This window comes from Narcine bancroftii, chromosome 2, assembly GCF_036971445.1.
Source record: "Narcine bancroftii isolate sNarBan1 chromosome 2, sNarBan1.hap1, whole genome shotgun sequence".
Taxonomy (NCBI): domain Eukaryota; kingdom Metazoa; phylum Chordata; class Chondrichthyes; order Torpediniformes; family Narcinidae; genus Narcine; species Narcine bancroftii.
In genome coordinates this window covers 49602370-49624728 of record NC_091470.1, presented here as the reverse complement: position 1 = coordinate 49624728, position 22359 = coordinate 49602370, and the positions used below count along the sequence as shown (strand labels likewise).

General features: G+C 39.3%; 1 protein-coding gene across 2 annotated transcripts in view; it reads left to right on the top strand.

Annotated features, from left to right (window-relative positions):
* Nucleotides 1-10595, top strand: part of fam98b (family with sequence similarity 98 member B) — a 72709-nt gene extending 62114 nt beyond the window's left edge. For both annotated transcript variants that reach the window (XM_069916639.1, XM_069916640.1), the window contains 2 exons: nucleotides 3284-3451; nucleotides 9739-10595. In XM_069916639.1, coding sequence (XP_069772740.1) covers nucleotides 3284-3451; nucleotides 9739-10182 — 612 coding nt within the window. In that variant the 3' untranslated portion in view covers nucleotides 10183-10595. The remainder of the gene's footprint in view (nucleotides 1-3283; nucleotides 3452-9738) is intronic.
* The last annotated feature ends 11764 nt before the right edge of the window (nucleotides 10596-22359 follow it).

Sequence of the window (22359 nt, the reverse complement as noted above, 5' to 3'; positions counted from 1 at the left end):
GGAAAATCCAGAACCCGGGGCCATGGTTTGAGGATAATAGGCAAACCATTTAGGACCGAGATAAGGAGGAATTTCTTTACCCAGAGGGTGGTGAATCTGTGGAATTCATTGCCACAGAGGGCAGTAGAGGCAGGTTCATTAAATATATTTAAGAGGGAATTAGATCTATTTCTTCAGTATAAGGGTATTAAAGGTTACGGAGAGAAGGCGGGGACGGGGTGCTGAACTTTAAGATCAGCCATGATCTCGTTGAATGGCGGAGCAGGCTCGAAGGGTCGAATGACCTACTCCTGCTCCTATCTTCTATGTATCTATCCACTACCAAGTATTAATGTGTAGTGGAGGGTGGTCATTCCTGGTCCTTCTAAATTCCACAATCATCTCCTTTGTCGAGTCCATGTTGAGATTCGGGTTGTTATTCTTGCACCATTATCAGGAGATTTTCCACTTGTAGACATTGGGCTGGCATGTTCCATTAAAGGGAAAGGACATGGTTGGCAAGGGAAGATATTTTTGGACGACAAGTGAAATTGTGAATTTAGTCAAGAAAAAGGAAGCACATGTCCCTTGAAGTATATAAATATTGCAGGAAAGAACTCAAGCAGGGTATTAGAAAGGCTAATTATGTCCTTAGTGACTTGGATTTATACTTGCATGAAAGACCAGCGGATAATCAGGAAAGGATAGGACTTAATCCAGGACAAAGGAAGGAATTTATGTTTGGAGTGAGAGAAAGAAGGCAAGATATTAATTGAATACTTTCAATTGGTATTCACCAAGAGCAATGTAGAGAATGTTAATGTGGTTGGGCGTTATGAGATCAAGCAAAAGATGGAGCTGATATTTTTGGAAATGTTTCCAGCATCTGATAGTATAAATGCCAGGAAAGAGGTGAAAGGAAATTGCAAAGCCCTGGCAAAGATCTTTGTATCCACACTAACAAAAGACGCAGTCTTGCAGGACCGGAGAGTAGCAAATGTTGTTCCTTTCTTCAAGAATGAAATGGAGATAATCCAGGAAATTATTGACCAGTGAACTTTACATCAGTATTGGAGTGGACACGTAGGGATAGGATATGTTCTTCTTTCTCTTTGGCTTGGCTTCGCGGAAGAAAATTTATGGAGGGGTAATGTCCACATCTGCTGCAGGCTCGTTTGTGGCTGACAAGTCCGATGCGGGACAGGCAGACACGGTTGCAGCGGTTGCAAGGGAAAATTGGTTGGTTGGGGTTGGGTGTTGGGTTTTCCTCCTTTGTCTTTTGTCAGTGAGGTGGGCTCTGCGGTCTTCTTCAAAGGAGGTTGCTGCCCACCGAACTGTGAGGCGCCAAGATGCACGGTTTGAGGTGATATCAGCCCACTGGCGGTGGTCAATGTGGCAGGTACCAAGAGATTTCTTTAGGCAGTCCTTGTACCTCTTCTTTGGTGCACCTCTGTCTCGGTGGCCAGTGGAGAGCTCGCCATATAACACGATTTTGGGAAGGCGATGGTCCTCCATTCTGGAGTCATGACCTACCCAGCGCAGTTTGATCTTCAGTGTGGATTCGATGCTGTCGGCCTCTGCCATCTCGAGTACTTCGATGTTGGAGATGAAGTTGCTCCAATGAATGTTGAGGATGGAGCGGAGACAACGCTGGTGGAAGCGTTCTGGGAGCCGTAGGTGATGCCGGTAGAGGACCCATGATGTGGGTATGACAACGGTTCTGTATACGCTAATCTTTGTGCGGTTTTTCAGTTGGTTGTTTTTCCAGACTCTTGTGAGTCTTCCAAAGGCGCTATTTGCCTTGGCGAGTCTGTTGTCTATCTTGTTGTCGATCCTTGCAGCCGATGAAATGGTGCAGCCGAGATAGGTAAACTGGTTGACCGTTTTGAGTTTTGTGTACCCGATGGAGATGTGGGGGGGGGCTGGTAGTCATGGTGGGGAGCTGGCTGATGGAGGACCTCAGTTTTCTTCAGGCTGACTTCCAGGCCAAACATTTTGGCAGTTTCCGCAAAACAGGGCGTCAAGCGCTGAAGAGCTGGCTCTGAATGGGCAACTAAAGCGGCATCGTCTGCAAAGAGTAGTTCACGGACAAGTTGCTCTTGTGTCTTGGTGTGAGCTTGCAGGCGCCTCAGATTGAAGAGACTGCCATCCGTGCGGTACCGGATGTAAACAGCGTCTTCATTGTTGAGGTCTTTCATGACTTGTTTCAGCATCATGCTGAAGAAGATTGAAAAGAGGGTTGGTGAAAATCTTCGCTAGGATTCTCCTAAATAGAATAATACCTAGTGTCGCCGAAAATGTTCTTCCAGAATCACAGTGCGGCTTTCGCGCAAACAGAGGAACTACTGACATGGTCTTTGCCCTCAGACAGCACCAAGAAAAGTGCAGAGAACAAAATAAAGGACTCTACATCACCTTTGTTGACCTCACCAAAGCCTTCGACACCGTGAGGAGGAAAGGGCTTTGGCAAATACTAGAGCGCCTCGGATGCCCCCCAAAGTTCCTCAACATGGTTATCCAACTGCACGAAAACCAACAAGGTCGGGTCAGATACAGCAATAGGATATGTACACATTTGGAAAAGCATGATTAGATTACGGACAGTCAGTATGGCTTTATGCAGGGTAGGTCATATGTTACAAATTTAATTTTTTTTAGGAGGTCAGCTGGGTTAGGTAGTGGATGTTAACTTTGTGGACTTTAGTTGGGCATTTGACAAGGTCCCTCGTGGTAGGCTAATCCAGCGTGGTATCTATGGTGAACTGACCGTTTGGACTCCGAGTTGGCTTCCTCACAGATGATTGAGTACGATGGTGGATTGGTGTGATTCTGGGTTTGAGGTCAATGACCAGTGGTAAATTTATAGATGACACTAAGATTGGTGGAGTTGTGGCCTGTGCATGGGGCTACAAAGAATGCAAAGCAATATAGATCAGTTGCAGATGTGGGCAGAGCAATGTTAGATCGAGTTCAAGCTGTACAAATGTGAGGTCTTGCACTTTAGGAGGTTAAATGTCAGTGTTAATGATAGGACTATTAAAAAGCATTGATGTACAGAGGGATCTGGTGGTCCAGGTACATAGCTCCTTGAATATAGCCACATAATGAATTTAGAGTTGATTAATTAATACTGGCCTAAACAGTAAAATAATTAGAATGTGAAAGCAGAAGCATATGAAAAAAATTTGATACACCTACTGAATCAGCAACAATCATGTTATGTCCTGAGAATAATTTTCAGATGTCAGTGATAATCATAAAGTGTGAATTATAGAAATAAAAGTTAAACTCTTGCTTTTATTAGGCAAATACAGACAAAATGGCAAAAATCTATCAACCCAAAAGGCAGTCTTTATCCTTGATGTCAACTGTAACCCTGGCACACCTTCTGGCCGCTCGTGATGATTTGTCCAAGATTATGAAGACCAGCAGTGGTTCCTTAAGGCAAGGGACATCCTGTGCCATTAACAAGGTAGGCTTACTTGCATTTCAACGCTTATGAATTTGGATAGCATTTATTGAGGTGATGATATTTCAGCTAGTGCAGTTGCCACATGCGGTTCTTGCAGTGTCATGGAAATACGATACAACTCCGATTATCCAAAAATCGGATTATCTGAAATCCTCAGTTATCCAAATTTTTTGGACCCAGAAGTGACATCTGTTTAGCTCCAAAAAAAAATTTTCAGATAATTGAGGATTTCAGAAAAATCAAATCCTTATTTATCTGAAAAAAAATTTGAAGCTGAAATGGCATCATTTTGCCTCCGAAACAATCAGAAACCCTCAGTTATCTGAAAATTTTTTTGGACGAAAACTGATGTCACAGGTTGGAAAAAAATAATTTGGAATTTTGGGAAAACCTCTGAATAGAATTCTGAGTTTTTGGTGTTGTATTTATTTTATTTTGTTCAGATTTTTTTGGTGAGAATTAAACATGCTTAAAAAGCCTTCCCTTGTTGTTTGTTATTTAAACACTGTTATAAATGATTTGCTATTGCTACTGGGCTGTTTTTAAAAAATGACCAGTTATCCAAAAATATAATTTATCTGAAATAGGCCTGGTTCTGATCATTTTGGATAATTGGAGTTATATGGGAACAGCATTTGCAAATCATACTTGAGATAATATGGGGCAGTTGCATGTTAAATATGGTTTTATTCTGGGAATGCAGATTATCACTATATTTTGTGTCCTGTGCATGTAACTGAACACTTGAAACTTATTTGATAGTGGACCATGTGGAAAGTGAAAAGGATACTGCCCTGAAGTTATAATATCTGAATATCATAAAGCAAAAATGTTCAATATTTTTAATCCTTCAATTATTCCTGGGTGCTGTGGTATATGATCTTAACGCTACTAATCACAGGTAGGCTGGATTTGATACTTTGCAATGAACTTGGAATTTGGCAAAACAACAAGTGATAATGATGACAGAGTTTATTTTCTAACACAAATGTACAATGTACATATGTACAAAATTCTTACTTGCTGCAGCCAAATAGGTACTTTTTGTAAAAGAAAAATACAAATGTATACACAAAATTATTCATGTATGGACAGATAAATAAGTATTTGTATTTGTACAGTGCCACTATGCTCAGGATGTATTGAGGAATCAGAATTGTACATTCGACCAAATCCAAAGTTTCACATGTGGGTGAAGGATGAGTGTGAATGTCATAACAATTACAGCACGGAAACAGGCCATTAGGCCCTTCTAGTCCGCACCGAACCAAACACCCCTTTCTAGTCCCACCTCCCTGCACAATGCCCATAACCCTCCATCTTCTTCTCATCCATAGATCCAACCTTTTCTTAAATAATACAATTGACTCCGCCGCCACTATTTCTCCCGGAAGATATTCCATACGGCTACCACTCTCTGAGTAAAGAAGTTCCCCCTCATGTTACCTCTAAACCTCTGCCCCTTAATTCTTAACTCATGTCCTCTTGTTTTAATCTTTCCTCCTCTTAACGGAAATAGTCTATCCACATCCATTCTGTCTATCCCTTTCATAATCTTAAATACTTCTATCAAATCCCCTCTCAACCTTCTACGCTCCAAAGAATAAAGACCCAATCTGTCCAATCTCTCCCCATACTCCAGATGCTTAAACCCAGGCAACATTCTGGTAAACCTTCTCTGCACTCTCTCCACTCTGTTTATATCCTTCCTATAATTAGGCGACCAGAACTGCACACAGAACTCCAAATTAGGCCGCACCAACGTCTTATACAATCTCAACATCACCTCCCAACTCCTATATTCCATGCAATGATTGATAAAGGCCAGCATACTAAAAGCCTTCTTCACCACCCTATTCACGTGAGTTTCTACCTTCAGGGAACGATGTACCGTTACTCCTAAATCTTTCTGCTCTTCTGTATTCCTCAATGCTCTCCCATTTACCACGTATGTTCTATTCTGATTCTTCTTACCAAAATGAAGCACCTCACATTTATCAGCATTAAATTCCATCTGCCATTTTTCAGCCCACTTTTCTAAGCAGCCCAAATCCCTCTGCAATCCTTGAAAACCTTCTTCATTATCCACTATTCCACCTATCTTAGTATCGTCTGCATATTTACTAATCCAATTCACTACCCCATCATCTAGATCATTAATGTATATAACGAACAACAATGGGCCCAATACAGATCCTTGAGGCACACCACTGGTCACCGGCCTCCAACCTGACAGACAATTATCCACTACCACTCTCTGGCCTCTCCCTTTCAGCCAATGTTCAATCCATTTGACTATCTTAAAATTTATACCTAAAGACTGCACCTTCCTAACTAACCTTCCATGTGGTACCTTATCGAAGGCCTTACTGAAGTCCATATAGACAACATCCACTGCGCTACCCTCATCCACATTCCTAGTCACCTCTTCAAAAAATTCAATCAGATTGGTCAAACATGACCTTCCTCCCACAAATCCATGTTGAGTGCTCCTGATCAGACCCTGTCTATCCAGATGTTTATAAGAATATTATTTTGTACTTTTAATTAAAAAAAAATCTCAGGTGTACCACATTTTATTCATTAGTCAGGAACAGGTATAGCTCACAAGTACCTGCATACATTTTAGATGAGACTTAACACTCTTAGTTTTTCTGGTTGATATTTAGTTAATAAATTGCATTCAGTTTAATTATCCTTTTAATCAGGGCTGATGAACTAAGTACCTGTTCACAGAGTCGATTGCATTGCATATTGGAGGAAAGGCAGGCTGGTACTTGTAAAATGGCAAACTGCTCAACATGAAAGACAAGCAAGGTAGAAATTAGAGGACATGGGGGTGAGCGAGTTGAATGAAAATTGGTGATTGAATTATGAGAGTAAAGAGTGAAACTGACAACGGAAGCAATACCTGTCAAGAAGTTGGACCAAATTGCACCTATTTAACATTCTTAAAAATAATGGCTGAGTTGATCTTTCTGGCTGATGGTCTGTGCATACCATTGGACAGAGCAAGTACACTTTCTATTGTTTACATATTAAAGATGGAGGAATGGCAAAGACATAAGTGGAAAGGTTGAACATAGTGGGAATAATGTTTTGAGATGCATCTATTTCAATGCGAGGTGTATTTTAGGAAAGGCAGATGATCTCAGAGCATGGATCAGCATGTGGAATTATGATATTGTGGCCCTTAGAGAAACTTGGCTATAGGAGGGCAGGACTAGCAGTTCAGTGTTGTGTGTACTGTTATTTTTGATGTGATTGAGAGGGAGGGATGAAAGGGGAAGGGCCTGGCTAGTCAGAGAAAATATCAACACTGCTCAGTCAAGACAGATTATAGATCTTGTCTATTGAGGTTGTTTTGGTCGAACTGAGCAATGAAAATGACCGCATTAATGGGATTTTCTTAGTAACTCCCAATAGTCAGTGGGAATTGGAAGAGCAAATTTGTGAGATAGCAGAAAGTTACAAGAAACAAAGTTGTATTAATAAGGTATTTTAACTTCCCACATATTGACTGAATAAGGAGGGCTGGATAGGTTAGAGTTCGTCAGATTTGTTCAGGAAATTAATATATAGCGGTCTCAATTTGAGAGAGCGCAATACTGGATCTCCTATTGGAGAAAGGCCAATTTTGATAGAACCTGCCAAGTGTGGATTAGGGCAGTTTGTTTTCAGGCAAAGGTGAGATTGGTGGGAGGCTTACAAAGCTGAAATTTCGAGAGTACAGAGTTTGTTCCTGTCAGAATTAAAGGTAAGATTACCCTTGGTTTTCGAGAGATATTGTGGCTTTGGTTAAGAATAAGGAAGTACATGGCAGGTATAAGAAATGTAAGAATAAACATGAAAGAAATCAGGAAGGCTGAAAGAAGGCATGAGGTGCCTCTGTCAGACAAGATAAAGGAAAATCTCAAAGGATTCTGCAGATATATCAAGATCAAATAGAGAGAAAGGAACAAAATTGGTCCTAATGAAGACCAAGGTGGTCCAAATTAATTTTTGCAACTGTCTTTGTTCAGGAGATGGATGCAAAGTCTATAGAAGTGAGGCAAAACAGCAATGAGATCACAACCCTATACAGAGGAGGCGGTGCTTGCTGTCTTGAGACTAATAAAGGTGGATAAATCCTCAGGGCCTGACAAGATATTCACTAGATTCTTGAGGGAAACAAGTACAGAAATTGCAGGGGCCCTCCTGGGAGAATATTTTCCTTCTGTACAACTCTCTGATTTCTTCCGACATGCCAATTTTATCCACACAGCCACGGTTCCACTGATCCCATGTCTCATGATTTTCTGGATGAGTCATTTGCTAAAAGCCATGTAAACCACATCTACTGCCCTATCCTCATCAATTTCATTTGTTACCTCAAAAAACTCAATTAGGCTCATAAGGCACGACCTTCCCTTCACAACACCATGCTGACTATCCTTGAGTAGACTGTACTTCTCCAAATGCTCAGAGATCCTATCCTTAAGAATTCTCTCCATTAGTTTACGCACCACTGACATAAGACTCACCTGTCTATAATTCCCTGGATTTTAAACAAGGGGACTATATTTGCCAGTCTCCAATCCTTTGGCACCTCTCCTGTGGCCAAGAGGGATTCAAAGATCATAGTAGCTACTGCCCCAGCTACCTTTTCTCTCACTTCCCACAGAAGCCTGGGCCATATCAATCTTGATGTTTTTAAGAAGATCCAACACTACCATTTCATTAATCTTCACATTGTCCAGCACACGGGCCTGTTCAATTTTGACCTCACGATTATCAAGATCCTTTTTCTCTTGTTTTCATTGAGGACCTCCCCATCCCCCTCTGCCTCCAGGCACATGTTGCCTCCCTTATCCTTTAGCGGCCCCACCTTGATTCTTGTAATCCTGTGTTCTTCACATATGCATAGGACACTTTGGGGTTCTCCTTAATTCTACATGCCAAGGTCTTCTCATGCCCCCTTTGAGGTCTTTTAAGCTCTTTCTGGCTACAATATGCTTCTCATGAGCCCTTCCTGTTTCCTGCTTCCTATATCTGATGTATGCTTCTTCCTTCCTCTTGTTGCCTGACCTGTTTCATCAGCCACGGTTCCCTTTTCCTACCGTCTTTTCCTTGTCCCATTGGAACAAACCTATCTTGTTACTTCTCCGCTTTCACCCATACACATTTCTTTCCAGTTTATTCTTGCTAGTTCCTTTATAATTATCTCTTCATAATTAGCTTTTCCCCTGTAAAACACTTTCCCAGTTTGACTTTTATATCCTTTTCCATTGCTATGTTGAAACTAAGGGAGTTGTGGTCACTCTCACCAAAATGCTCCCCCACCATGAGGTCTGCCAGCTGACCAGGTTCATTTCCCAGCTGCAGTATCGCCTCTCTTCTAGTTGGCCAGTCCATACACACCTTTTTGTACACAACTGGCAAATTCAGCCCCATCTATCCCTCTTGCTGCCAGTAGGTGCCAGTCAATATTAGGGAAATTGGTCTCCCTGTTTTATAGTGCCCAGTCCTCTTCTTCCCCAGAGTCCGTAACCCCTCATAGCTGCTGCTGACCTTGGGCTTTGCCATCTGGGACGCAGAGGCTGAGGTTGCAGTATTTTAAAATAAAACCTCTGTCCCATTTACAGGCCGCTTAAAGCCTGTACGGAGCTAGGAGCAGTTGGACTGGACAGTTCGACCCGTGAGAGGACTGTGGCTTTGCTCTCTGCTTGTTCTCACCAGCGACAGTGCTGCCCATTTAGACATTCTTGGTTCACCTTCCCAAATAAACTATATCCTAATGTTAACTTGGATACCCTTCCTTACTGCCCACTACACCTTCAATCTTGGTAACATCTGCAGATTTACTCATAATGTTAACTACATTGTAATCCAGATCTTTAATGCAGTCAGCAATGGACCCAGAACTGACCCCTGCAGCAGAACACTGGCCTCCAATCGAAAAAGGAATTCCTCCAATACTACCCCCTGCCTTCTTCCACTGAGCCAACATTGAATTTAATGGGCCAGCTCCCCATGGATCCCAAGTGACCTAACATTCCAGTCTAACATGTTAAAGTCCATATATACATGATGCTATACACTCATCAACCTTTTTTGTGGTTGGTGAATGGAGAGAAATAATGTACGTTTCCTTCTAATTTACTTTCTTTTGCTTCAGGTGAACCATTGACTTTGACCATAATTTTAATGATACCCTGATGAGTGCTCTAAACTCTTGCTTTGGATTATAAAAGACTCACTCCTTGCTGTGTTGAACTCTGAATTAAATTTGTTCCCTTCTTTGGCAGGTTCTAATGGGAAGAGTGCCAGACCGAGGAGGGAGACCGTCTGAGATAGAAGCACCACCGCCAGAGATGCCTCCATGGCAAAAGAGACAAGATGGGGGGAGAGGTGGACGTGGTGGTGGTGGAGGAGGTGGTCGTGGTGGAGCTGGTTGGGGAGGTGGTCAAGGAGGTGCAGGTGGCAGGGGTGGTGGAGGAAGGGGTGCCCAAGGTGGGGGTGGTGGCTACTGGGGGGGTGGAGGAGGTGGCGGGTGGGGTGGTGGAGGAGGTGGCGGGTGGGGTGGTGGAGGAGGTGGCGGGTGGGGTGGTGGACGTGGCCAAGGAAGTGGAGGTGGTTGGGGAGGGGGAGGAGGTGGCTATGGTGGGAGAGGTGGCTATGGTGGGAGAGGTGGCTATGGTGGGAGAGACATGGGAAACTCTGGTGGACGTGGAGGTTATGGACGATATTGAATGAATGGTAGACTTTACAAGCTGTTATAAAGAGCTGCATAAACTGAAGACACTTCACCCTACAGTTAGTGCAACAGTGAAGATAATACCTGTGGCTGTAATGATTTTATATACCTTTGTTCAGAAAATTACAGCATACTGTTATCCTTTAAGATACATGATAAAGGGTATAAAAGATAACTGCTAATGCATACATGATGCATATTGTTTACTACCGAAAACAGAATACATTTTTTATGTTCATTGAAAATGATTATTGTAAGAATGTCTTTTTTATGAGAATGTAATGAATAAAATTATTTTACTGTGCGAATATAGGAAGATTCTGGAGAGCTGTGACCGGTTGTAATTAAAAAAAAAATACTGTTACGATTTAGGTCATGTAGTAATTAAAAATGAACTAAAGGAATTGACATCTGTTTGAGTTTTGTTTTGAATTTTAATGTGCTTGAATGATGCGGTTAAATTCTAAGTGCTTCAGTAACACAACAATTGGGATCCTTCCCTGTCATTCTACTGGTCAAGTATTTGGATCTGAGGTGAATTTATTATTCTTGAATGCATTTGTATAATGAGTCACCTTTAAATCTGACCCTAGTTATAAGTCGGAATGTTTGACCCAGGAATAAGTTGCTTTCTTCTTCTTAAGCAAGAACAACATTAGTGTAATTAATAAAAATGAGTCCTCTGCTGGCCTGCAGTTTATAGATTTTCATGCATTATGAAGAGTGGGTTGATTTTCTCTCTGTGCCTAATTAGGCCTTGAGCAAATGGCCATTAACACCAGAATGAGTGTATGTTTCCACTTCAGAATTGCCTTCAGTGATGGTTTTAACAAAGAAAACAAATGATCTAATTGTCTACTTTTAGCTGTAATTTAAATCAGAATTACATGTTTGACAGCTGAAGATGCACCTAATTGTTCCAACCAACTGATATTGTTGTCTTTCTCTCCCTGTTTCATCGTTCAATTTGTTAACCCATGGACACTTCAATGCTTTAAAAATCTATGGATGTTACCCCAATGAAATGTACTTTCAAAATCATCCAAAAGGTGGACTGCTTAATATTCTTTCTTTTTAAAATATTTTTTATTGCTTAATAAATAAATTCTACATTCAAAAATCATCTAATAATAACAAACAACAGGTCATATATACATATAGCATTTTAAACATATAATGTAATTCAAAAACCTATCTGTAATTGTTTATTTGACTTTCTTTATAAATCAAGTTCTATAAATATGGTATTTAACAGTTTATCCCTTTCTCATGATATATCCCATCTGGATAGAAAATAGATAAGACAAAATTAATAATCCCTTTATATAAACAAAGGGTAAATTCTAATGAAAAGGCTGTTAAATATCATTAAAGTGGTTTAATTTACAAGCTAGGAATGTATGATGATGCTTAGAAAATCTCACCTTGATGCAAGATAAAAAATAAAGGCACATTATTGTGACAAATTTGTGCACTTCATGGCTATCAGAAAGTTGCTGGACTTTGTCCCTTTTTTCACATGCCATCTATAAAGGTTAAAACTACATTTTTGATTTGTAGTTAATTTGTGCCTATCTCTTTAAGAAAAATTGTTGATTGTGGTGTTACTATAGTTACAATGATGTCATATATCATAATATCCAAGCGGACCAAGAGTTTATATCTCATTCTTCGAAGAATCATGACAGAGGTGTAAGTTCTTGAGATACTTTTCTCTGAAATCAACTTAATTCATCTTAATTTCATCTTATTTTGTTTATTTTTATATCTGTTTAAGGTTGAATATCATTATCTTTATACAATATGCTTTCTTACTAATAGTTATGAAAATCTCAATGCAAAGTTATGCAAAATGTTTTGTTAAATCAATAAATTAAAGGTACAAAGTTTGATTTATAAATTAATAAGATAGTAATTCAGAATATCGTCGCTAATGTTTCTTTGAAGATGACGTGTTTTGAAATTGGGAAATACTAGAACTTGGAAAGTGTCATCTATTATTAAAATGAAAGTTATAATTGTGAACTTTGTCTGAAAGAACACTATTTATTAAGTATTTAAGCTTTAAAGAAGTCTAGTTGTCTGTAAGAAGATTCCAGAAGCCTCCATGAGAACATGTCTATCTTACTGCAGACACCTTTAACTTTGGAACCAGATAAGCCCGCTAGCAGCCAGGATTTGGCAGGAAGCCCAGAAGTATTTGTTCTACAAACAACTGAAGACACCTGTGTGCAGAACAGATGTTCAGCTAGAGAAATCCTCTTAAAGGGACCACACAAGATACAAATTTGTTTATAGTTCCCAGGAACCAAGCCAGGAGAAGACGGGCTGCAGTGTGAAGAATCCAAGATGGAGAAGAAGAAGTTTCATCAGGATAAAAAGCTCGAGTAAACAGGTCCTCTCAAAGAACTGATCGTGAGTTGACCCAGCATGGCGGACTGACAATGCTTGGCAGAAGATTGGAGCCAGCCACCATTGAATAAACGGCTTCAAGTACCAAGCAAGAAGATTCTGATAAGGCACTGCAGGCCTCATATTAGCAGATTTAAAGGTTAGTGGAACTGAAACATGAAAAAGCCCCACTGGAGCTGCACCAAGCGAAATGCTGAAGATAGAGACTCAATCAGCAGTATCTGAAAGATCGGATGTGAATCCTGATGATAGTATTTCCAGGATTGAGTGTAGGAAGATCTTCAGAGGCATCTAGAGCAAGTACAGCTTCGCTTGCTTCAAGCATATCAGCTATGCATGCTAAGGCGCAAGCAGACTTGACTACTATTGAGACACAACTTGAGTGGTTGGAGAAAAGACATGCTCTAGAAGATGAAGCTGACAACAAGAACAAAAAAAATTGGAGAGAGAAGAAAACTAGATCTGAAGGAACAACATGCTATGAATCTTCTTTTTTTTCTTCTTTGGCTTGGATTCGCGGACGAAGATTTATGGAGGGGGTAAAAGTCCACGTCAGCTGCAGGCTCGTTTGTGGCTGACAAGTCCGATGCGGGACAGGCAGACACGGTTGCAGCGGCTGCAGGGGAAAATTGGTTGGTTGGGGTTGGGTGTTGGGTTTTTCCTCCTTTGCCTTTTGTCAGTGAGGTGGGCTCTGCGGTCTTCTTCAAAGGAGGTTGCTGCCCGCCAAACTGTGAGGCACCAAGATGCACGGTTTGAGGCGATATCAGCCCACTGGCGGTGGTCAAAGTGGCAGGCACCAAGAGATTTCTTTAGGCAGTCCTTGTACCTTTTCTTTGGTGCACCTCTGTCATGGTGGCCAGTGGAGAGCTCGCCATATAACACGATCTTGGGAAGGCGATGGTCCTCCATTCTGGAGACGTGACCCATCCAGCGCAGCTGGATCTTCAGCAGCGTGGACTCGATGCTGTCGACCTCTGCCATCACGAGTACTTCGACGTTAGGGATGAAAGCGCTCCAATGGATGTTGAGGATGGAGCGGAGACAACGCTGGTGGAAGCGTTCTAGGAGCCGTAGGTGATGCCGGTAGAGGACCCATGATTCGGAGCCGAACAGGAGTGTGGGTATGACAACGGCTCTGTATATGCTTATCTTTGTGAGGTTTTTCAGTTGGTTGTTTTTCCAGACTCTTTTGTGTAGTCTTCCAAAGGCGCTATTTGCCTTGGCGAGTCTGTTGTCTATCTCATTGTCGATCCTTGCATCTGATGAAATGGTGCAGCCGAGATAGGTAAACTGGTTGACCATTTTGAGTTTTGTGTGCCCGATGGAGATGTGGGGGGGCTGGTAGTCATGGTGGGGAGCTGGCTGATGGAGGACCTCAGTTTTCTTCAGGCTGACTTCCAGGCCAAACATTTTGGCAGTTTCCGCAAAACAGGACGTCAAGCGCTGAAGAGCTGGCTCTGAATGGGCAACTAAAGCGGCATCGTCTGCAAAGAGTAGTTCACGGACAAGTTTCTCTTGTGTCTTGGTGTGAGCTTGCAGGCGCCTCAGATTGAAGAGACTGCCATCCGTGCGGTACCGGATGTAAACAGCGTCTTCATTGCTATGAATATGGCCAAAGTAAAAGCATTAGCTCAGGCTATCACTCAAAATGAAATACCCAAGGTGCTAGCATCTAACATTCTGGAAGATCAACGGGTACCGCAGCAACAAGAATAAAGTATACTCGAGCAAGAAGCTATGGGTGGTGCTGCTAGGGCTCAAATGTCAATGACTAACCCTGTGGAAAGAGTTAGCGACATTCAATCTCTTGCGGATGAACAATTTGTGAATCTTCCAGAAAGGAGAGCATTTCAAAAAGGTTCAACCATGCAAATTTATCATACTCAACAAATGATATATCTTCGTGTTGCTGAAGAGCCAATAACAAGTCAAGAATCTCCACTAATGCCATCACTTACATACCAAGGATCCCATCAGTGACAACTCAAGGTCCTTCATCTCTGGCACCAGTTCAAATTCCACAATGCTCCATTCACAACAAGGCAACCTGTCACAAGCCATGGTGGAGAAGGCAATCTATTATCACTCATAGTAAAACAAAATAAAGTTTCTGCTATGTTAGCACAGCAACAAAGTTCAAATGGTTTACCTAAGAAAGAAATTCCAATTTTTAATGGAGATCCATGACAATACCTGGCAATCATGAAATCTGTTGAATATCACATTGAAAGTAATACTAAAAATGCTAAAAAATCATCTGTATTAGCTGGAATAGTATACTGGAGGACAGGTGAAGGAGTAAGTCAAAAGTTTGCAATATATGAAGCCAGTCCAAGGTTTTAAAAGGGCAAAAGAATTATTGTAACATCATTATGGTAATGAACATAAGATAGCAAGGGCCCAGATTCTTTCTTGGCCAGCAGTATAAAATCAGAGGATTTGTAATGCAATGGTAAGAAGTGTATATTTGCAAGAGCTAATTGTGCTTGTTAATTTGTCAATTATCATGAATAAATTTCCTTATAAGATGAGGAAATTATGGTGAACTAAAGTTGCAGAAGCCATCTTACTGGGGCCTGTGACAAAGTTCTTGCAATAGTTTCTGTACAGGTTAAAGCTTAAAAAAAAGGAAGCTTCATACTGAAGACTTGCTCATTTCTTGATCCAGGAAGTACCACATCATATTGTACTGTTGAATTGATGAATAAACTTAATATGGTAAAAGATCACAATTCTCATTGAAGATAATGAATATTGAAACTAATATAGTTTCAGGTTTACAGATTGCTGAATTGAATAGCAATGAATTTTGTGAACTTACTCAAAAGACTATGCCTGTGAATGAGGGGAATATTCTCTATCAGGATGATATCAAACAGTGGGATCATCTAAAAGATATTTGCTTACTCAAGATTGCTGCTAAAATTGAGATGTTAATTGGATTAGGTATACCAAATTCTCTCAAATCTTTAGAATTAATGAGTCAAAATGACTTGGATGGACAATTCATTAGGAGGAAAAATGTATAATGATCAGGAGTTGTTGAATGTAAATGTCAACAGAATTTCAAACTTAATGATCTTTGGGAACAACAGTTTAAAATTGATTTCCATGTCTGTTGCAAACAGTTTCTGGATTTAGTTTAAAATTCTGTAAAACATGTTTATGGTCATTACTGTACAGCATTACCCTTGAAGAAAAGAGAAGTTTGTATGCCAGATAATAAAATAATTGCAGAACAGTGTATGCTGAATTTGAAGAGAAAATTAAAAAAGAAATTCTTCCTTTCATTTCGTATCAATGTTATGTTGGACATGATAACCAAGGGTTATGTGAAAAAAGTATCAGAAAATATCTTGGAATGTAAAGATGGTAGAAAATGGTATTTACCTCATCATTGACTTGTACATCCACAAAAGGAAAAACTGTAGTGTGACAGATAGTGCTGTGTTTGTATTGCATATAGATCTGTTTTGGGGAGATAAATTGTGGCAGGTTTTTAGTGTAGGTCACATACAAACACTTTAAATCAGATCTTATTTATAATACTGGAGCTCTGCTCATGCTAGACATGTTGGCCCCAGAGCTTTTGCAAGTGCTTTGGAGAATGCCCAAGAGACTTCACTAATGGATTGTTTACAAAAAAAGGCAACAGATGAAAGAATTTGTCAGAGCCACGGGCTGTCTGGAGTGGAACTTGCTGTTCTAAGAGGGTCATATGGTTTTGCAAGCAGAGAGTGTCAACCAATTTTTTCTCAGAGAGAGAGAGGTCAGTTCTGCAGTTTTACAGTCAGCAGCTGGGACTGGAACAGAAAAAGCTGGCAATCTTATGGAAAACCCCATTTTGGAAGATGGGTGCTTAGTTCAGCCTGGTCAAAGCCCTTGTGGTTCATGCAAGAGGAGAGGACTGGCTGTCTAATGTTTCATTTAAAATAAGAGAAACAAAAAGAAACTCTGTGGTGACCTGAAAGAAAGAGGTTATCATTTGGAGAACCCTGAGGGGGCAAGTTTCTTTGGCAAGACACTGAAGTTGCAATTAAAAAGGAATTAGTTGTGGGTGTCCAGCAAACAACAAATCTCTCTGAAAACTTTCCAGAACCTTTCTGAGCAGTAACCATGTACCTTCAAGCACCAAAGCCTGGTGAACTTTATAAATGTTAAATTATGTGCACAGTCTAAGAATTGCCTGCAACCAGTGAACTTGGAGGAATGAGAAGTAAGATTGGACTGTGAATCGGAACTTTTCTGAATTTACACATTACATACATGTGCGCTTAGAGAAGGAGGTTAAGTTAGTTAAGTCAATAGTGATAAGCTAAAGTGTGTTCCTATTTTCATGTTTAAAGATAATTAAAAGCAACTTTTGTTTAAGTAACCATTTGTCTTGGTGAATATTTATTGCTGCTGGGTTTTGGAGTCCTCTGGGCTCGTAACAGTAGTATTTGATTATGGGGCATCATTTCAAGGAGTTTCATTAAATTCTCAACTTTTACCAGACTTAACCAGTACTCTAATAGGTGTTCTGATATGATTTTATAAAAGAGCCTAATGTAATTGCTACAGATTTCATCAAGTGGAAGTACCATCAGAAGATCATGATTTTCCATGATTATTATGGTGACCTAATGGAGATTACAGTAGAGATATGATTGAATACAGAATGACAATTCATTTATTTGGAGCAACTTTGTCACCAAGTGTAAACTTTGCTCTCAGGAAATGTGCTGAAGATAATGAAGAGTAATTTAGTTCTCAACTATAAGCATCATCAGAAATATTGCGATGTTGATTTTTTTTTTACTTCAGTGGCTTCAGAAAAAAAAGCAATAGATCATTACCATAAGTTAAGAGGTCTGTAATAAAGGAGGCTTCTTCCTTATGAAATTGATTAGCAACAGTTGAGATGTGTTGGCTGTTATTCCTGAGGCAGAAAGTGCAAAGGAGATAAAGCATTTTGATTTAGAATGTGATGTTCTACTGGTCGAAAGAATTCTAGGTGTGCAATAGTGTGGTTCAATCTGATGTTTTCAAATTCCAAATTGTTTTGAAAGAACAACCTTTTACAAGAAGAGGTATTATTTCAACCGTAAGCTCAATATACGATCCTTTGGGAATATTGGCACTAGTAGTATTAATAGCCAAGAAAATTCTGCAAGAATTGTGCAAAAGAATATTTGGATGGGATGAAACTATACCAGATTCCGTCACACAAGATTGGATGAATTGGATTGAGAGTCTTGAAATGTTTGAAAATTTTGAAGTCAGCAGATGTTTTAAACCTACAGACTTTGAAATTGCCACATTTGCTCAGTTATGGTAGTGTCAGTTATTTAGTACTGAAAAATAACCAAGATCAGGTACATTGTGGATTTGTGATGGGAAAAGCCAGAGTGGCTCTATTAAAGTCAGTCGCCATACCGCAAATGGAATTGACTGCCGCTACTATGGCGAGTAAAATGGGCACTGTATTAAGAAGAGAATTACAGATGAAGTTAGCAGATTCTATATTTTGGACTGATAGTACATCAGTGCTTAAATACATGAATACAAAAGCATGAAGTTTCATACCTTTGTGACTAACAAAATTAGTTAGATTGAGATGGTTTCACATGCTAGTCAATGGAGATATGTTAAAACAGTGGATAATCCAGCTGGCATGGCTTCACAAAAATCAAAAGTTCAATTGTTTTTGAAAAGAACCAACGCTTGGATGTTCAGTCCTCAATTTCTTTCAAAATCTCAAGAAGAATGGCCTCAAAATCCAGAAGAGTTAAAAAGAAGTTTCTATGGAAGATCCAGAAATCCAAAATGTTAATGTGAATGCTATCCAAGTATCTAATGAGAATTATTCAGTTATTCAATTAATTTGCTATCATTCTTCATGGTTTTGTTTGAAAAGGGCAGTAGCATGGATTCTTAGATTTAAAAACTGTTTTTGCATTCATACCAAGAAAAGGAATCTGAAATTTCAAAAGAGCTGTTACCTAACAGTTGATGAATTGGTGAATGCTGATTTGGAGATGATTTGTTTTTGTGAAAGAAAGGTGTTTGATAATAGATAGCAAAGTTGAAGAAGAATTTGAATTTTACAAAGGCAAGTCGTGTTTACAAGCTCAATCCTATTCTTGTAAATGATGTATTGAGAGTAAGATGAAGATTTGAAAATGCAATGCTAGAAGAAGTGAAACATCCAATTATATTAGCTAAGGAATTTCATATTTCTGAATTGATTGTCCAACATGTACATGAAAAAACAAGTCATGGTGGTTTTAATCACATGTTGTCAGAATTATGCCAGCACTATTGGATATTTGGTGCTTCAACATTGATCAAAAGAATTATATCAAAATGCATTTATTGTCGGCATGCGAATGCTAAACCTGGACAACAATAGATGAGACAAAGTTTGACTTGATGAACCCCCATTTACATACATGGGAGTTGATTATTTTGGTCCTTTAAAAGAAAAATGAGGAAGAAGTGTTGAAAAATGATACGGAGTTATTTTTACCTTTTTGACTATGAGAGCAATTCATATTGAAATAGCGTTATCACTTGATACTTTTATTAATGTTCTTTGATGTTTTATCGCCAGATGTGGTCAAGTAAACAAATTACGCTCTGATAATGGATCTAATTTTATAAGACCTCAATTAGTTACGAAAAGCAATTAAAAATTGGAATCAACATCAAATTCATATTACATTACTTCAAAAGGAAATTAATTGGATATTTAACCCACCCACAGGATCACCTCATGGAGGTTTGTCGAAAATAATGATTAGATCAATTAAGAAAATTCTTAATTTCATTTTGAATGGTCAAATACTGAATGATGACAATCTTCAGACAGTATTGTGTGAGATCGAAGCTCCTTTAAATAATCATCTAATAACGAAAATTTTTGTCGATTCAAATGATATCGAGGCACTTGCACCGAATAATCTCTTATTTCTTGCGTCGAAACTTTAAATGGAGACAAGTGCAATTTATTGTGGATTTATTTTGGAAAAGATGGGTTAAAAAATATCTTTCATTATTACAAGAAAGAAAAATGATCTAAAGCTAAACACAATTTTGTTTGTGGACACATTGTAATTATCATGGACAATCCTGCAGCAAGAAATTCTTGGTTGCTGGGGATACCATTCCGGACCAAAAAGGTTTCATTTGGCAAGTGCGGATACTGAGATAGGTGGAATAGTGGATAATGAAGAAGGTTTTCAAGGATTGCAGAGGGATTTGGGCTGCTTAGAAAAGTGGGCTGAAAAATGGCAGATGGAATTTAATGCTGATAAGTGTGAGGTGCTTCATTTTGGTAAGAAGAATCAGAATAGGACATACGTGGTAAATGGGAGAGCATTGAGGAATACAGAAGAGCAGAAAGATTTAGGAGTAACGGTACATCGTTCCCTGAAGGTAGAAACTCACGTGAATAGGGTGGTGAAGAAGGCTTTTAGTATGCTGGCCTTTATCAATCATTGCATGGAATATAGGAGTTGGGAGGTGATGTTGAGATTGTATAAGACGTTGGTTCGGCCTAATTTGGAGTTCTGTGTGCAGTTCTGGTCGCCTAGTTATAGGAAGGATATAAACAGAGTGGAGAGAGTGCAGAGAAGGTTTACCAGAATGTTACCTGGGTTTAAGCATCTAGAGTATAGGGAGAGATTGGATAGATTAGGTCTTTATTCTTTGGAGCGTAGAAGGTTGAGAGGGGATTTGATAGAAGTATTTAAGATTATGAAAGGGATAGACAGAATGGATGTGGATAGACTATTTCCGTTAAGAGGAGGAAAGATTAAAACAAGAGGACATGAGTTAAGAATTAAGGGGCAGAGGTTTAGAGGTAACATGAGGGGGAACTTCTTTACTCAGAGAGTGGTAGCCGTGTGGAATGATCTTCCGGGAGAAATAGTGGCGGCGGAGTCAATTGTATTATTTAAGAAAAGGTTGGACAGGTATATGGATGAGAAGAAGATGGAGGGTTATGGGCATTGTGCAGGGAGGTGGGACTAGAAAGGGGTGTTTGGTTCGGTGCGGACTAGAAGGTCCTAATGGCCTGTTTCCGTGCTGTAATTGTTATGTTATGTTTTTATGTTATATGTTAAACCCAAGACTGGTTACTTAAAATGACCTATTATTAAAATCTGTCTTTTACAAGAATCAGAAAGTTTTGATTTCTAATCTTATACTTACCATATTTACTTTTGTATCTGTAATACTAGTTATATATTAGCCATTAATGTCTATTTTAATAATTAGGTGTTGGAATGTAAAGGTTGAAACCTTGTGTTTTTGATTTTTAACTAATTTTGTGCCTATTCCTATAAGAAAAATAGTTTGTAGTGTTACCATTGTTACTATGACATCATAATGTCGTAATATCCGAGTGGACCGAGAGTTTGTATCTCATTCTTTGAATATTCAAGACACAGATGTAAGCTCTTGAGATCCTTTTCTTTGAATTCATCTTAATTTCATCTTATTTTGTTTGTTTCTTTTATATCTGTTTAAAGTTGAATATTGTTATCTTTATACAGTATCCTTTCTTACTCATAGTGAACATCTCACTGTGAACTTATGCAAAATGCTTTTTTAAATCAACAAATTAAAGGTGCTTACAGATGCAACTACAAAGTTTGATTTATTAAATTAATAAGATAGTAATTCGGAATATCGTCACTAACATTTCTTTGAAAATGACATGTTTTGAAATTGGAAAATACTAGAATTTGGAAAGTGTCGTCTCTACCATCTGCTGCTCGTAAGGTCAAAGGTTTTTTTTTGTTGTGCATCTTGTGTGTAGTGGAACATCCGATCCAGAATGTGTATAAATTTTTTGTTTATTTCTTAGTCAGTCCTGGTTGTTTTCTGGCAGAGAATCCAGGGGTCTCTTCATGGATGCTAATTATAGAGGGCTTCAGTACAGTCCAGATACAGTGTATACTTTGCAGCTACTATTAGTGATTGCTCGCACAAAATTCTTGAAGACTTTCGATATCGAAGCAGGAATTATTGCACACAATGAATCCTAATTAGAGCTGAGAAATCTCCAGGGCATCTGGACTGCACTGAAGCCCACCACAATTTAGCAAATGTAAGGAGAGCCTTGGCTTCTCTACTAGAAAACACCAGGATGTTGCTGTGGTTTAACCACTGCATGTTAATTTGGGCCAAAAAACTACATTTGTTTAATTGTGAGATGAATATTTGAAAACCAGGTACAAACTGGATGACTGCTTTGCCTGATTACTTTTCCTGTGTTAATGAGAAGATTATAAAATCTAGTCATTCATAAAGGATGCTAAGGCTACTATCATATTGATCCTATTTACTTAAATAGAAGAGATGCAGAGCACTTGAGGGGTGATTTAGTGAGGAGCCAATGAGAAAGTTTGCTTTCTTGCTACAATTTGACTACGATCCTATAACAGAATCTTATTTGTAACCTGGGTCTTTGTGGGCAATAGCGTCTTGGCCTTTATAGTAGACAGGTCACATTGCTGCCTTTCTGTTGAAGCAGCAGACTTGCCACTCTGCAGTCACATGGACACTTAATCACTTGCCTGTTGGTTACGTATGTTGTCTCTGTATTTGATTTTCTTTAACTTGCCTCATATTCCTGAGTATACTCTTGTCCATCCTTTCCAAAAGCTGCCACAATATTAGCTTTTAGCAGCTAAGAGATCCACATAACAAACTTAGTTTCCATTTTTTTTTGGTTTCCAGCTCTCCTGTCAATCAGTCGGCCTGAATGGAT